Source organism: Nerophis lumbriciformis, linkage group LG07 (assembly GCF_033978685.3).
Source record: "Nerophis lumbriciformis linkage group LG07, RoL_Nlum_v2.1, whole genome shotgun sequence".
NCBI classification, from domain to species: Eukaryota; Metazoa; Chordata; class Actinopteri; order Syngnathiformes; family Syngnathidae; genus Nerophis; species Nerophis lumbriciformis.
Genome location: NC_084554.2, coordinates 20692501 through 20709538, shown reverse-complemented (window position 1 = coordinate 20709538; position 17038 = coordinate 20692501). Strand labels below are relative to the sequence as shown.

Sequence of the window (17038 nt, the reverse complement as noted above, 5' to 3'; positions counted from 1 at the left end):
ACACATACATATATTGCGCTCTACTACAGTATCGAGCACTATTTTTTGGATAACCTTATTAAGACATATATATATATATATGTATATATATATATATATATATATATATATATATATATATATATATATATATATATATATATATATATGTATATATATATATATATGTATATATATATATATATATATATATATATATATATATACATATATATATATATACACTATATATATATATATATATAGCTGGAATTCACTGAAAGTCAAGTATTTTCTTATATATATATATATATAAGAAATACTTATATATATATATATATATATATATATATATATATCTATCTATATATATATATATATATATATGTATATATATATATATATATATATATAGATACATATATATATATATATATATATATATCAAGAGGGACAGAGACAGCACACAGTGCATGTGGATCACATGTTACCATGGCGAGAAAACATGGAGAGACTGCCAGTTATCTTGTCTCCACCAGTTGCAGAAAATGTGCCATCAGTACAACTGGACAGTGCTGTTTCAGTTCCATCATCAGGACCATCAGTGAGTCAGACACAAACTAGTCACATCATTGAACCAGATTCAAGGGCTGCTGAGTTGCCATCATCAGAACCCAGATCACCCACAACAAAATCCCCACCAGTGATCCGCAGATATCCAGCAAGGTTTCGAGTACCACCAAAAAAACAGAATCTCTGAAGACAGTATAAAAATCTGTGTTAAAGGTGTACAAATACTGTTTGTATAATAAATGTAATAGAGTGATCTATGTTTGTCTGTTGCCATCTCTTGGTGAATGTTGGCTATAGCGTACTGGGGTTACTTTATGGTTGGCCAACGATTTACGTGGTGTTGCGCACCTGACGTCAAGTGTGTTGAGTCTGTTCTGAAGTCTACAGTAAAGAGACGTACTTCATCACCTCTCCTGTTTATTGCCTCCAACTCAATATATTACAACAACATTGCTCCATGCGGACCCTCCAGGTCCGCATGGAGGTGGAGGGGGCGTGGCCTCCAGGTCCGCCTGAATTTCGGGAGATTTTTGGGAGAAAATTTGTCCCGGGATGTTTTCGGGAGAGGCTCTGAATTTCGGGAGTCTCCCGGAAAATCCGGGAGGGTTGGCAAGTATGGGACCTATTATGAAAAAACAACTTTTCTTACCTGATTGTACCTTATTTTGTGCATTTGGGATCCACATAAGTCCCATAAATTCAAAATCAAATCGTGGAGGCATTGCGGAGATGTTTATAAAATAGTATTGCATTCCTTTATGCTTTCTACAAACAAATTGGAATTGGCTCTGTCCTTTGACATCTTCTGCCCTGTGACGTCAGCGGATATCTCCATTATATGGTAGAGGTTTACGCGAAGATTTTTGCACCAATACGACATTGTAGTCTGACACCGTAGTCAATTGCTTGTATTCGGAAGTGAAAACCAGTGGTGGTCAACCAAGCCAAGATGGCTGTTGTACAGCTAGCAGCGCGGAACTATCTGAGTACAAAAGAGGCTTAAATCTTCCTGCAAAAAGCAGATTTGAGCAAAAAAACAAACAATGCAATGGAATAGATCCCTATACGTTTATCAAAAAAAGATTTGTCGAGTGATATCAAGGATTATACTTCGGTCGTGCTCTCAGACATATCAAAGTATTGTTCTCCTGACAAAACAGATGGAAACTTGGAAAAACATGGAGGTCTACAACTTCTTTGTGTGTGACTGGGTCAAGGGAATTGGTATCAAGACTCTGGTAAGGTTGCATGTAATGATTTAACTTTGCGTCACGCCGTTAACGGGTAGCGTGTTTTTCCTGGTCTTTATCAAAATATAACTATTGATGTCAACATCGTGTATGTGCGGAAAGCTTCATTTATGATTGTTGCCTTTGCTAAAAACGTGCGTAGGTTTTGCTGACATTTGCTTTCTTTTATTTAGACTCGCCGACTTGATGCTTTTTGAAACACTCGTAGCAAACATGTGCTTCAGAAAAACAAATAATATCAAGATAATACTTAAATGGTAAATAATAACCGTTAAAAGTAGAAACAAACCTTTAACATTTTGATCATGTTAACTTGTGCATTCTTAGACTGTGCTCCCTTGGACTGGAGAGTGTGCTGCGTTTCTCGTCGTTTCGTCAAATCTTGCACTCTTCCTCCCTTTTTAATTACCTCTCGAAGAACATTTATCCTTCTTGCGATTCGAACGGTTCTTACACAAAAACACAAGCTTAGGGCATTTTTTCTTTGAGAAAGGCTAAATGGCGCCTAGTACCCATTGAAAACAGAGTTTTGTATGCACATGCATCCTTCGCTGTTGCCATTTCTAATTCCAAGCAACGTATTGTTCTAAATTATATCTGTGACTAGACTACCTATGGAAGGTCTAAAAACTACTACATGGCTCACAGGGAGTTGACGCAGTTGAAGTGAAGGCACGTAAATAAGACTGCCTACAAAATGTCCTGAAGAGACAGTCAGAAAGTGGCTTGAAGATGTTCTGTAAAACAAAATCTATGCAAAATATTGACCACAGAACCACCATTACATGTTATGTAGACCACAAGGAAGTGTTTTGAATGTAAAAAAAATAATTCATAATCGGTCCCCTTTGAAACATGCACACACTCACTTCCTGTTCAGTGCAAACTAAGCTTTAAAAAAGCACGGCAGTATTAACCTGTTTCTAACACAGCAACTAAAAAACACAAACATTGCAATGTTTTATTTAGATTTTTAGCTTACGAAAGCACTGGTGGCTAAACTCGACATAAACTCGAATAAAGCTACATTATTTTCGGTTTTGTTGACGCTTGTGTCAACTTGAAGGGGTTCTACTGTAATTACATTTACGTCATTATTATAACTTTAGACCTCACTAATACTGTATCACAAGGTTGCATTTTTATTTCCATCATTTCCATTGCAAAATCATGTTTGTACATTATAACTATATAGATAGATATACAGTAGATACATGGATGGATGGACGAACTGAGGGATTGATTGATTGATTGATTGATTGATTGATTGATTGATTGATTGATTGATTGTGTTAAACCTCTGAGGATCCACTGAGTGTAGTTCCAGCGGTCATCCAGCAGGTAACATTGTCCCGATGCATCAGCATTGTTATCATTTAGTATTAAAATGTGGTAGTTAAAGTGCTGAGAAACAAAAACCCTCCAGTGAAGTCCAGTAGATCTTCATATTTTTTTCAACCTGCATAGCAAGTTTTAGATTGGTGAAGAACGTTAAAATGTCCAACACATGACAGGAAATAAACGGTGTCTCTCGTGTCCACTAATCCAAAGCGACTAGAAAAGCTAACACTTGATTGTCAAACACAAACACAAGAACCTGAGCCTGTTCTGTCATCCAAAAAGAATGTTTGTACTTTTACTCTTCATGTTGGGTGTGCTCGATGACGGGGCAGGAAGTGCACCACTTCAAAGACGTTTAGGGCAAATAAACGTAAGGGTTTGATTTCACACACGGCATAACGTTCCTCGGACCAATTGTCATGGCCTTGTTGATGTCGTGGCCGCCCTCGGACCACGGCGGGGAGTCCATGGGCTCTCGTTTGATGGAATGGATCAGCCCATGGCCTTTGAACTCGTAGTGCTTATTAAAGTCCTGGTGCATGTAAGCCTTTTGAGGCTCTTGCTGGTAGACGTGAGAGTCGATGAGGTTGATTGTTTGATTACTGCATTGAGTGTGAGAAAGTCTCTGAGGGCTGAATTGGTCGTTGTCGTTGTTGCTCAAATCTTTGTCGCATTTCAGCAAGCGTCCGCTGTTGTTAACCGCGTAGTTCTGGAAGTTTCCACTGTTGTACGGTGGGCTGATCGCTGCTTTGCCGCGATGACAGGGCGAGTACTGCAGGTCGTAATAATCCGCCTCCGATTTCAGGTGGACGCTCGAGCTCTGGTCATATATCCCGTTACCGTAGCGACGGTCCATTGTGTCCGGTTCCCGGTTTGCCCATGGTCGCCCGTAAGGGTCGCAGCCATTCTCCGAATCCGAGTCGTGCTCTACTTTAATGGCTGGCATCTCGGGCATCAGGTGGCCGTCGTAGCATTCGCCATAGCCGCTCTCGCTCTTCACTAAATCTACGCAGTAGGGGTCCGGTTCTGCCGGGATCTGGAGGTTCCCATAGAGCTTAGACACAAACACCTCGCCATTCCTGCTGCTGTGGCAGCTGGGAGAAAGGCGGTACTGCTTCCCGTATTGGCCAGCCTTGTTTAGGCGGTTAGCTGGGATGTAGCCGATGCCCTGACCACCCCTGAGGAGCCCAGAACTGGGACGCAAAGGCCAACCGTTCCCCAGGCCTGGACTGAGGCCTTTATGGGACGACATGGACGACTTGCAGAAATTGAGAGGTTCTTCTTGGTTATAGTAGACATCAGGACGGAACTTGAGGTTGTCTTTGGTGAGCGGGGTCCAGGGCGTGTGGTGACCCCTCTGGGTACCCCCAGGAGTCGGACAAGACAGGAGAAGAGGGTCTGCTACATCGTCCATTCCCCCACTGAAAGAGTGCCTACGGAGGTGTTCTCCTCTTTCTCTGCAAGACACAAGTGAAGGAAAAAGGGAACCAAAATAGATAAATTACTGAAGTCTGTCACTTTTATGTTGATCAATTCATCAAATCTTGGTCCACACTCTTCTTCTTATTGCAAATATGTGTCTGCTTAAGTCAATGTCAACATAATTTTACATAAATTATATCAACATAAACTTTAGGAGTCAAAACGTAATTTCTATGAAAAATGTTGACTTTGTGTGAAAAATGTTGACTTTGTGTTGACATGTGGTATTGTTAAGCAGCAAAATAACTAGTGTCAAATTACAAAACATTTAAGCATACACACACTCACTTCTTGTCCAGCTTCAAAATAAAAGTATCAACCTGGATTGTGTATCATTAGGAAGTAGTGAAAACATTCAACCAAATTATCACAACAGCTCCTTTGGATAATAAAGTGAACTATTTTATGAAAACACAAAATGTATATTCTCAGAAAACCAGAGGAATATATCACTTCCTGTCACTACCGCTATCAAGATAGGAGTTAAACATACTTGACCAATAACGCTGATTCTGATTCTGATCAGTATCACTAATATTGTAATAATAACTTCCTATCGATATCACTGTCAAAATCACTTTATATTTATATCACTATCTATCACTGTCACTATCTATTACTATCACTATCTATGACTTTCTGCGACTATAGCGATACTATCACTATCACTTTATTTTACTTGAACTTTCTATCACTATAAATATTACATTCTATCACTTTCTATTACTCTATCACTGTAACTATTTTTCACTATCACTTTCTATCACTATATCTACTATCACTATATCACTATTACTTTCTATCCCAATCGATTTCTATCAATATCACTTTTTATCATTATCATTTTCTATCACCATCACGTTCTATCACTCTCTATCATTTTCTATTACTATATCACTATCATTTTCTATCACCATCACTTTCTATCACTCTCTAACATTTTCTATTACTATATCACTATTACTTTCTATCACTATCACTTTCTATCATTATCACTTGTTATGTTTTCTATCACTTTCTATCACTTTCATCACTTTCTATTACTATATCACTATTATTTTGTCACTTTCACTTTCTATCACCATCACTCTCTATCACTCTCTATCATTTTCTATTACTATATCACTATCATTATCAACCACTATTACTTTCTATCACTATCACTTTCTAACACTATCACTTTCAATCACTATAACTTTCAATCACTATTATGTTCTATCACTTTTTATTACTATATCACTATTACTTTCTATCACTATCACTTTATATCACTTTCAATCACTATCACTTTCCATCACTATTACTTTCTTTCACAATCTATTTATATCACTATCACTTTCTATCATTATCACTTGTTATGTTTTCTATCACTTTCTATCACTTTCATCACTTTCTTACTATATCACTATTATTTTCTCACTTTCACTTTCTATCACTATCACTTTCTTTCACTATCACTTTCAATCACTTGCACTTTCTATCATTTTCTATCACTATTACGTTCTATCTCTATCACTTTCACTTTCAATCACTATCACTTTCTATCACTTTCCATCACTATCAATTTCTATCACTATCGTTTTCTATCAGGTTCTATCACTATCACTTTCTATCACTATATCACTATTTATTTCATAATCAATTTCTATCACTATCATTTTCTATCAATATCACTATATCACAATTACTTTCTATCTCTATCAATTTCTATTACTATCACTTTTTATCACTGTCACTTTGTATCACTATCATTCTCTATCACCATCACTTTCTATCACTCTCTATCACTTTCTATTACTATATCACTATTACTTTTTATCACTATCACTTTCAATCACTATAACTATCGCTATCCATCACTATCACTATCATTTTCTATCACTTCCTATCACTATTACTTTCTTTCAAAGTCAATTTCCATCACTATCACTTTCTATCATTATCACTTTTGTATTAATTTTTATCACTTTCTATCACTTTCTATCTCTCTCGATCACTATTACTTTCTATCACAATCATTTTCTATCACTATCTATCATTATCGCTTTTTATCACTTTCTATCACTTTCCTTCACTATCACTTTCCATTACTATAACTATCTATCACTGTCAATCATCATCACTATCACAATGTCTCACACTTGAAATGATACACACTCTGTACAAATTAAATATTCGAAGTAATACACACCGATTCAGGTGAAATAATATTTGAATTAATACACACTTTGTACAGTTGAAATAATATTTGAAATAGTACACACTTACCAGTGACGTACGGTCACTGGAGGCATGTGAGGCAGGGCCTCACCTGCCATCATGGAAAGAAAAAAAATGTAAAAAGAAAAAAAATTTATTAAATTGTTATATGTATCGAGTGATTATACTATAAAGTTATTTTCCATTTAACTTCACCGGTTTTAGATTATTTTTATTTAAAATCGCTGAATTTTCACATTTGCCGTTCAAATACTGAGAAGAGACGGTGCGGTGAACAGCAGCCAGTTGAGGCACGTCACTCAGTTGTGCCTCAACATGGATTGCGGACTCGGCTAACTGCTGGCCTGCTGTGCAGTGAGACCGTATTGCTATATGAACTATATTATACATTTCCATAGTTTAGTTAGCTGAGGTATATAATGTACAGTGTATTTTGTCAACAACTGTATGTGTGTAACGTATTTCTTGTGCTGAGCGAACATAAAACGGCTGCAAAAGACGCACTGGCTGAGGCTTGCAGTAATCCTGCCTCCTGCACCCCCGCCGTAGAATGCACCCCCTGACGGTAGTGTTATATCAACTAAAGCCCACACTTAAACTTTCCACGTGCAAGATTGAATCTATTTAAAAAAGTTATTTCATAAGAAAGACTTTTGTGCTCGTCACAGATTGTCGATAACAAACACCATGTTCAACCATAAGGGTGTCCATATGTGCACTTGGCACCAGGACACCCTAGGCCGCAGTTCCATGATCGACTTTGTAGTTGTGTCATCGTATTTGCGGTCTCATGTTTTGGACACTCGGGTGAAGAGAGGGGCGGAGCTTTCTACCGATCACCACCTGGTGGTGAGTTGGCTGCGATGGTGGGGGAGGATGCCGGACAGACCTGGCAGGCCCAAACGCATTGTGAGGGTTTGCTGGGAACGCCTGGCAGAGTCTCCTGTCAGAGAGAGTTTCAATTCCCACCTCCGGAAGAACTTTGAAAATGTCACGAGGGAGGCGCTGGACATTGAGTCCGAGTGGACGATGTTCCGTGCCTCTGTTGTCGAGGCGGCCGATTGGAGCTGTGGCCGCAAAGTGGTTGGTGCCTGTCGTGGCGGTAATCCTAGAACCCGTTGGTGGACGCCGGCGGTGAGGGATGCCGTCAGGCTGAAGAAGGAGTCCTATCGGGTTATTTTGGCTCATGGGACTCCTGAGGCAGCAGACAGGTACCGACAGGCCAAGCGGTGTGCGGCTTCAATGGTCGTGGAGGCAAAAACTCGGACATGGGAGGAGTTCGGGGAGGCCATGGAAAAAGATTTCCGGACGGCTTCGAAGCAATTCTGGACCACCATCCGCCGCCTCAGGAAGGGGAAGCAGTGTAGTGTCAACACCGTGTATGGTGGGGATGGTGCTCTGCTGACCTCGACTGCGGATGTTGTGGATCGGTGGAGAGAATACTTCGAAGACCTCCTCAATCCTACCAGCACGTCTTCCTATGAGGAAGCAGGGCCTGGGGAATCTGTGGTGGGCTCTCCTATTTCTGGGGCTGAGGTTGCCGAGGTAGTTAAAAAGCTCCTCGGTGGCAAGGCCCCGGGGGTAGATGAGATCGGAGTTCCTTAAGGCTCTGGATGTTGTGGGGCTGTCTTGGTTGACAAGACTCTGCAACATCGCGTGGACATCGGGGGCGGTACCTCTGGATTGGCAGACCGGGGTGGTGGTTCCTCTCTTTAAGAAGGGGAACCGGAGGGTGTGTTCCAACTATCGTGGGATCACACTCCTCAGCCTTCCCGGTAAGGTCTATTCAGGTGTACTGGAGAGGAGGCTACGCCGGATAGTCGAACCTCGGATTCAGGAGGAACAGTGTGGTTTTCGTCCTGGTCGTGGAACTGTGGACCAGCTCTATACTCTCGGCAAGGTCCTTGAGGGTGCATGGGAGTTTGCCCAACCAGTCTACATGTGCTTTGTGGACTTGGAGAAGGCATTCGACCGTGTACCCCGGGAAGTCCTGTGGGGAGTGCTCAGAGAGTATGGGGTAACGGACTGTCTTATTGTGGCAGTTCGCTCCCTGTATAATCAGTGTCAGAGCTTGGTCCGCATTGCCGGCAGTAAGTCGGACACATTTCCAGTGAGGGTTGGACTCCGCCAAGGCTGCCCTTTGTCACCGATTCTGTTCATAACCTTTATAGACAGAATTTCTAGGCGCAGTCAGGGCGTTGAGGGTATCTGGTTTGGTGGCTGCAGGATTAGGTCTCTGCTATTTGCAGATGATGTGGTCCTGATGGCTTCCTCCGGCCAAGATCTTCAGCTCTCACTGGATCGGTTCGCAGCCGAGTGTGAAGCGACTGGGATGGGAATCAGCACCTTCAAGTCCGAGTCCATGGTTCTCTCCCGGAAAAGGGTGGAGTGCCATCTCCGGGTTGGGGAGGAGATCTTGCCCCAAGTGGAGGAGTTCAAGTACCTCGGAGTCTTGTTCACGAGTGGGGGAAGAGTGGATCGTGAGATCGACAGGCGGATCGGTGCGGCGTCTTCAGTAATGCGGACGCTGTATCGATCCGTTGTGGTGAAGAAGGAGCTGAGCCGGAAGGCAAAGCTCTCAATTTACCGGTCGATCTACGTTCCCATCCTCACCTATGGTCATGAGCTTTGGGTCATGACCGAAAGGACAAGATCACGGGTACAAGCGGCCGAAATGAGTTTCCTCCGCCGAGTGGCGGGGCTCTCCCTTAGAGATAGGGTGAGAAGCTGTCATTCGGGGGGAGCTCAAAGTAAAGCCGCTGCTCCTCCACATCGAGAGGAGCCAGATGAGGTGGTTCGGGCATCTGGTCAGGATGCCACCCGAACGCCTCCCTAGGAAGGTGTTTCGGGCACGTCCGACCGGTAGGAGGCCACGGGGAAGACCCAGGACACGCTGGGAAGACTATCTCTCCCGGCTGGCCTGGGAACGCCTCGGGATCCCCCGGGAGGAGCTGGACGAAGTGGCTGGGGAGAGGGAAGTCTGGGCTTCCCTGCTTAAGCTGCTGCCCCCGCGACCCGACCTCGGGTAAGCGGAAGAAGATGGATGGATGGATGGATGGATGGATTTCATAAGAAGCCAAAAAGTGCAAAAACAATAATGTTCGTGTTGGAGGAGTTGTGAATGACTGCAGGGCCACAACATTAAGTACACCTGCAGTCTGCAGGTGTACCTAATTCACAACTCCTCCAACACGAACATTATTGTTTTTGCACTTTTTGGCTTCTTATTAAATAACTTTTGTAACCTATTTTTATGGGCTTTCCTCTTTGTGATGTTAAGTTTCTGTTATGCGCTGTTATACAGTATATGCCTTGAGCTCTTATTTTGAAGGCGATAAGAGCGGAATTGATGACACGTTGGAGTGGAGCGGAGGTTTTTGAAAGAAGGTAAATAAAGTGGTCCTCGTGTAAACTGGAGCATCCGTGTTTGTTATTTTGTAGTTTCTTACAGTATAGGCGACATTTATAAACCCTCGGTTACACATTTTTAAATAGATTCAATCTTGCACGTGGAAAGTTTAAGTGAGGGCTTTAGTTGATATAACACTCCCGTCAGGGGGTGCATTAATCCAGCACAACAGCGGCGCATGGACTTCATTTATAAGTAAAGGTAAGACCATAATAACGGTTTTTTTATTAAATGTGCTTTTTTGTGTGCTACAGTTTGTATGTGTAAAGTTAAAGTTAAGTTAAAGTACCAATGATTGTCACACACACACTAGGTGTAATGAAATGTGTCCTCTGCATTTGACCCATCCCCTTGATCACCCCCTGGGAGGTGAGGGGAGCAGTGGGCAGCAGCGGCGCCGCGCCCGGGAATAATTTTTGGTGATTTAACCCCCAATTCCAACCCTTGATGCTGAGTACCAAGCAGGGAAGAATGCTGGTATGAGCTTTTAAACATAACCCGTTAAATGCTGCCAATCAAATGGTGAATAAGATACTCTTTAGGGTTCATATGTTTGTAAATCTGACTGTGATGAAGTCAGTGCCTCACCAGCCATGAACCTCACCGCACATCACTGACACTTACCCATGCTCCAGTGTGGTGACCATGCCTCCTTTGTTTTTCCCGCGCATTAGCATGTTCTTCATCTTCATTTCGGTGATGGAGGGCAGCAGGAGAGGCACAGCAATGCAGAAGAGAGCCAGCTGAGGAGGAAGCGGCGCACCGGAGGCTGACTTCTTTTTCTGTCCGTGCAGAAACTTCAGCCGACCTTGAAACTGCATCGTCTGGAAAAGAAGACAGGAGAGGATTCATATGGTCTCATTCCTTCATTCCTTGGTGGATCTCGTGCAAGAGGAAGAGGAGGGGCTAATTATTTTGCAATGCAGTCTGCTAAAAAATGATTAAATGTGCCACTCAACGAAGCAACTAACGCTGTGGTCAAAGTTGGAATTGCCACACAACACATTTTTAGATATTCCACATTAGACTGCCATCTGGTGGGTAAAGTGGATAGTGCACACCTTACATCATGTATCACGTTTCATGTGTCAGGTAAACCTTGTCTAATGGGGTCATATGAACCCCCTTCCAACCGTACGTTGCTGCTTAGTGATATTGATGAAGCTAATAATATGAGTGGTCAACTTGTCAACTTGTATGTCGACATCGACTTAAGCGGGAACTTTTTAGTTAGCTCTCTTTTACAGGAGAGAAAAACAGCATGTGGAAATATGATCTACTAATGAAAAGCTGACCAATCCCAGGTCGTCGGTCATAATACCAACATCAACATTAACTTCAAGTGCTTCAACTGTCATCATGATCTCACTGAGGCGAACATCTCCCTTGATATCATGTGTGCTCTTTAATAATGTTGTAGATTATACGCATCATATTGTTTCAATAAATCTCCTCCATCTTGAAGTTGGTGTTGACTTTGCAGACTCGATGTCACTCACCAAGAATCCAGATGTGCTGTCCAAGAGACATCGGACCCTCGCTATGAAACATCTGTTGAGGAAGCAAGACAGCTCTGCAGGAACGCCGCCCGCCTCTGGAGAGTTGAACAAGCTGCTCGCCGCAAAGTCCTCACCTGAATGCAAAACCAGCTTGTAAGCATTTTCTTTTAAAGCAGCACATTATCAAATTAAGTTGTTAAAGATGGACATAAACACAATTACATCATTAAAGTCATAAATCAGCTGGAATTGAATGAGTGGGTTGGCACAATACAATTACAAAATACAATACAATTACAATTACAATTACAATTACAATTTACGATTACAATTTACAATTACAATTAACTATTACAATTTACAACTACAATTAAAATTTACGATTAACAATTTCAATTTTCTGCCAAAAGTGACCCACCAGTGCCTGCAGTGAGCTGGCTGTCCTGATGCGCTGCTGCCCCCTGGTGCTGTGGAGGACACATGGCCCAGTGCAGCTGGCTTCTAAACTCCTGGCGGTCGTCAATGTGAATGTAGTCAAACACGTTCTGGTGCATCACATCCGTCTACAAGCAGGGAATCGTACTGTACTTACAATGTCATTGTGCTCGCCAACAACAATATTATTATTATTCAGCATGTGTGACAATGTCATCAATCTGTAACTATATAAGAATATATAAAAATATAGGACTCTGATTGTGATTCTGAGCTCTATCTCTATTTTGCAATGATCTTTTCTCTTCCTGCTCTACTAATCAGTGTGCAGAATAAAATGAGTTATTACTATAAAAGTATTATTTTTTAAACGTCTTTTTCCCCATTGCTAATAAAATCCTTACAGTAGAAACAAGAAGTGTGCAACATTGCAACCTTATTGCATAGTCCTTTTTCAAATTAATTTTGGTATTTGAATGTAAAATAAGATTGGCTTATTTAGCTTGGCCGCGATAAAGATGCAAAGAGCACAAATATTGTTGTCAATTCAATTCATAAATGTAATGCTAATTATGAAAATATTATAATTCAATAACATTAATAATTAATAGCTGAATTTACCCCAGGGATCAATAAAGTACATTCTATTCTATTCTATTCTATTCTATTCTATAAGAGAAAAGCACAGTGTGGACAGGTGATACAATAAACACAATGTATATGAATACAAAAAAGTTTAATTAAATCAATATATTATCGATAATAAATACTAAATTATCAAAAAAATAATACAAATTAAATAACAAACAAATATATATAATAATATAATGATACATTTTACATTTTGCAATTTATTTATTAAATGTAAAAGAATACCACTATTATTCATATTATGTTATTTATATATCAAATTGTAATTGTATGAATGTATATAACTATATATATATATATAATATAATAGTAATTATATAATAATATCATTTTAATATCCATCCATCCATTTTCTACCGCTTGTCCCGTTCGGGGTTGCGGGGGTGCTGGAGCCTATCTCAGCTGCATTCGGGCGGAAGGCGGGGTATTATATTATTTTAATATAATAATGAATAATAAAATATACTTTTAATATATTTTTATAATATAATTAATAATAATAGTATATAATATATTAATAATAATAATAATAATAATATAATAAAATATGATATAAATACATCCATCCATTTTCTACCGCTTGTCCCTCTCGGGATCGCGGGGGGTGCTGGAGCCTATCTCAGCTGCATTCAGGCAGTAGGCGTGGTACACTCTGGACAAATCGCCACCTCATCGCAAATGTATATTTGTATTTTTTGTATATTATTGTGTGTCCAAACGTTTAGATACACCTTACATATATCGTACAGTTTTGGCATGAATAAAAAAATATTTCTTTAAATGTTGTAAATCAAGTATTGTAAACTTTATGTTACAACAGCTGCTAAAAATAAATACATATATCATAATTATTAAACAAATAATCACAACATACAATATAAATATATTACATATTATTAAATAAATAGATTACATTTAATTAAAATGAAAAAATACATTGATTTAGAATTATTATTGTTATTATTATCTTTATCTAATTTATGTTAGAATATTATAGCAAATATACACTTATACGATAATAAATAAATAGAATGTAAAATGGTATAACTTCATTGATAACTACAATAACTATCATTATTACAATAATATATTTGAAAGTTAAACACTTGATTTTTAATATTTAATAGCAGAGTTATTGTCCTAATTTGGTCAAATGACAGATATGCTGAGTCGTGATTTAGGAGATTTGGAATAAGACGTGTTGTACCTTTAAATGGATGGAGGCTTGGTTGCTATTATTCACGGCCTCCGATTGGTTAAAATATATTAACATTTCTATGATGACTAGACATGTATTTGCAATGCTGCTGCTGTGTGGATGTAGATTATTATGAAGCATATTTCTTTTAAGGTCAGATATTTGCACAGTATGTGTCAGATGCTGTTTTGGCGGGAAGATAACGAACGTTTACGTCACGCTTCACACAAAATCAGTTTTGTACGTACAAAAAAAAAAAGTACAGTAAGAGTGAGAGCAGCTGTGTTTGTCAAACATCGCGTGACACCAGCTCCCGAAGAGCAGAACACACACACTGTGGCACACAGACACACACACACACACACACACACACACACACACACACACACACACACACACACAGAGTGAGTCAGACTGCTCTGGTCGTCTTCCTTTTTTTTCCATCAATTTCTTTTCTTTTCTGACAGATTCTTCAACCTTCTCCTCTTCCTCCCTCCATGTTTTTTCCACACTTGTGTCACGCGATGCTTTTGATCGACTGCCTCCAAAAATACAAAGTGTGGTTTTGCAGCAGACAGATGAAAGTAGTGAATATTGTTTATGTTTCTTGTATTATTTCGCTGCCCTTCAAAGACACAGAAGAGGATGAGAGTTTTGTGTTGTGGCGCTGCTCTGTGAAGTTTATTAGACATAAAATGTTCCTAAAACTATAATTATGGGCACAACATTACATGACAAACTCAAAACAAACAAAGAAGGTTCTGTGGGAATGTTTTTGTTTTTGTTGTTGAGTCTAAAATCCAACATTTAAAAAAGACAAACTTTTTTTGGCTTTATCTTCAGGAAGGTCATGTGACCTCCAGAGTGATGCATGTTGGAATACATGCATTCTGTGTACTTTAGATCTATAATGCAGTTTTCTAGCAACAAGTGTACACTAAAAGCGTACACCACTATGTGGTCAAAAGTAATTCCCGGTATAGTGTGTATGATCCAAACTGATTAATATGATTTTGTGTATGATGTAGGGTCAAAGTTCACTTACCTGATGGAATCCTAGATAGTCCACAATAGTTGATGAAGCATAAAACATCATCCCATCACTGCTCACCACCAACGCGAATCCTGTCAGAGACTAAACACAAATAATAATTTTACTATGTTTGTACTACACACAAATACATATACATTGTTAAAACATATTTATTATATTTGTACTACAAACAAATACATATACACGGTTATTACTCTGATTTCAAAAAAAATTTCAATTAACCATTCAACAAATAGGTAGTGGGTATTTTATTGTGTTTAACAATCAAGCACTAAAACAACAAAGCGGCCTGGCTACGATTAGTCCATCCATCCATTTTCTAACACTTGTCCTACAGGTAAATTTCCATCCATCCATCCATTTTCTACTAAATGTGCCAGTAAAGAGCACATACAATACATTGTTATAAAACAAATATCAACAACAACAAGCCTCATCTAATCTCAATTTAAGTTTAAATTGCTTTGTTAGGTATAGGTACAAGCGGTAGAAAATGGATGGATGGATGTTTACTGTAAGTCTCATCAAAAAGCACCGCCTTTTTGTTAGCTTTGCTGATGTGGTCTTTGAAGTCCAATTATGCGATAAGTAAATTGTGAATCTTGCAAGACTAATTCGCCTCTCTTGGCTTGTTGTGGATCTGAACTAGTTCCTAACTAGTTCCAGTTTGCTAAACGCTCTTTCTCCACCTGCAACAGTCACAGGAAATGTTATGATATGAAAGTCAGTGTAAAACTGTTCCAAATTCTAAATAGCCTTTTTTACTTGGATGTTGTCAGCTATTACGCTGTCCTTTATTCTATATTGCTATGAAAACAAACAACAACAACAAATCTTTGAACATTTAACTTTTTTTGTATTTAGGCTATTCAAATGTCCCACTAATAACACATTTTACAAGACCACATTGAACATGTCACGATAACTTAACTGACCTTCGTCAGTTGCTCATTATTAGAAATTGATAACATGATTAATATCCATACATTAACATTCTTAATAAATGACAGGAGAATAAGCACACATCTGATTGGGAGTCATAGTCTTGGAGTTGTCCGACTTTTTGTGTGGCCTTAAAGGCATCAGTGGCTGAGTGCCATGAGTTCGTGTTGGTGCAGGTGAGAGAGAGCAAGCGGCTGCTGTTGATGTGACAGATGACAAAGAGTTGGCTCAAGCCTGGTTTGTACGGCAGAAAATTACCAGTCTTGCTAGATATACATTTTTACTAATGTTTTTTGTGTGGTTAAGGCCGAGTAAAAACAGTTTTGCTCAATAAAGTCATCAATTTGAATTCCTGTCTTCCTCAAAGCGTCTCGACAGACGTTACAATAATTTAACAGTGTTGACAATCATTGTTATCTGTTTTGGCCGTTTGTTGTCACCTGTCACTCACAGTGGCATTGCAAAATTATAGAGAATACATTGTTATGTGTTTAGATGTGCTTAGAGTTCAGATGGAATATGATTTTGAGTATGCGCGCACCTGCCAGGGAACGTTGCTCATATTTTTCAGAAAGAAGGTTTTTAATGTCCTGGGCCACTGCTCTGTTGCCCCCAGGGCTGTAACTAGGATTTGACAAATACCAAGGTCAAAAATTGGTTGTCCAATAGAAGCTTTAAAAGGCTGAAATCATAGGTATCCCAGCAGCCTATAAATAATTAAAGCTTACATGGAGGTGTTGTATTATCTAACATCTTTGACAAGCAGTATGATTTTGTAAGAGTTCACTTTTTTAAATATATAACAAGTTTAGCGTATCAAAAAATGTTAAAATCATTAAAACGTGACTTAAAAAATCTAACCAAAACTTCTACTGTGACTGGGATTCGAGCCCAAGACAAGCAAGCTAAGGACGCCGGGCCACGGGGCCACCGGAAATGCAGTGGGAAAATATCGGTCATATTCTAGTCAGTAACAGAGCATGACGTGGCCATGAATACGATTGG

General features: G+C 39.5%; 1 protein-coding gene across 2 annotated transcripts in view; it reads right to left on the bottom strand.

Annotated features, from left to right (window-relative positions):
* Positions 1-436: 436 nt before the first annotated feature.
* Positions 437-17038, bottom strand: part of LOC133609768 (uncharacterized) — a 94764-nt gene continuing 78162 nt past the window's right edge. For both annotated transcript variants that reach the window (XM_061965681.2, XM_072913472.1), the window contains 5 exons: positions 15083-15172; positions 12172-12316; positions 11754-11887; positions 10879-11078; positions 437-4600 (listed from right to left, as the gene is read on the bottom strand). In XM_061965681.2, the coding sequence (XP_061821665.1) occupies positions 3499-4600; positions 10879-11078; positions 11754-11887; positions 12172-12316; positions 15083-15172 (1671 nt within the window). In that variant the 3' untranslated portion in view covers positions 437-3498. The remainder of the gene's footprint in view (positions 4601-10878; positions 11079-11753; positions 11888-12171; positions 12317-15082; positions 15173-17038) is intronic.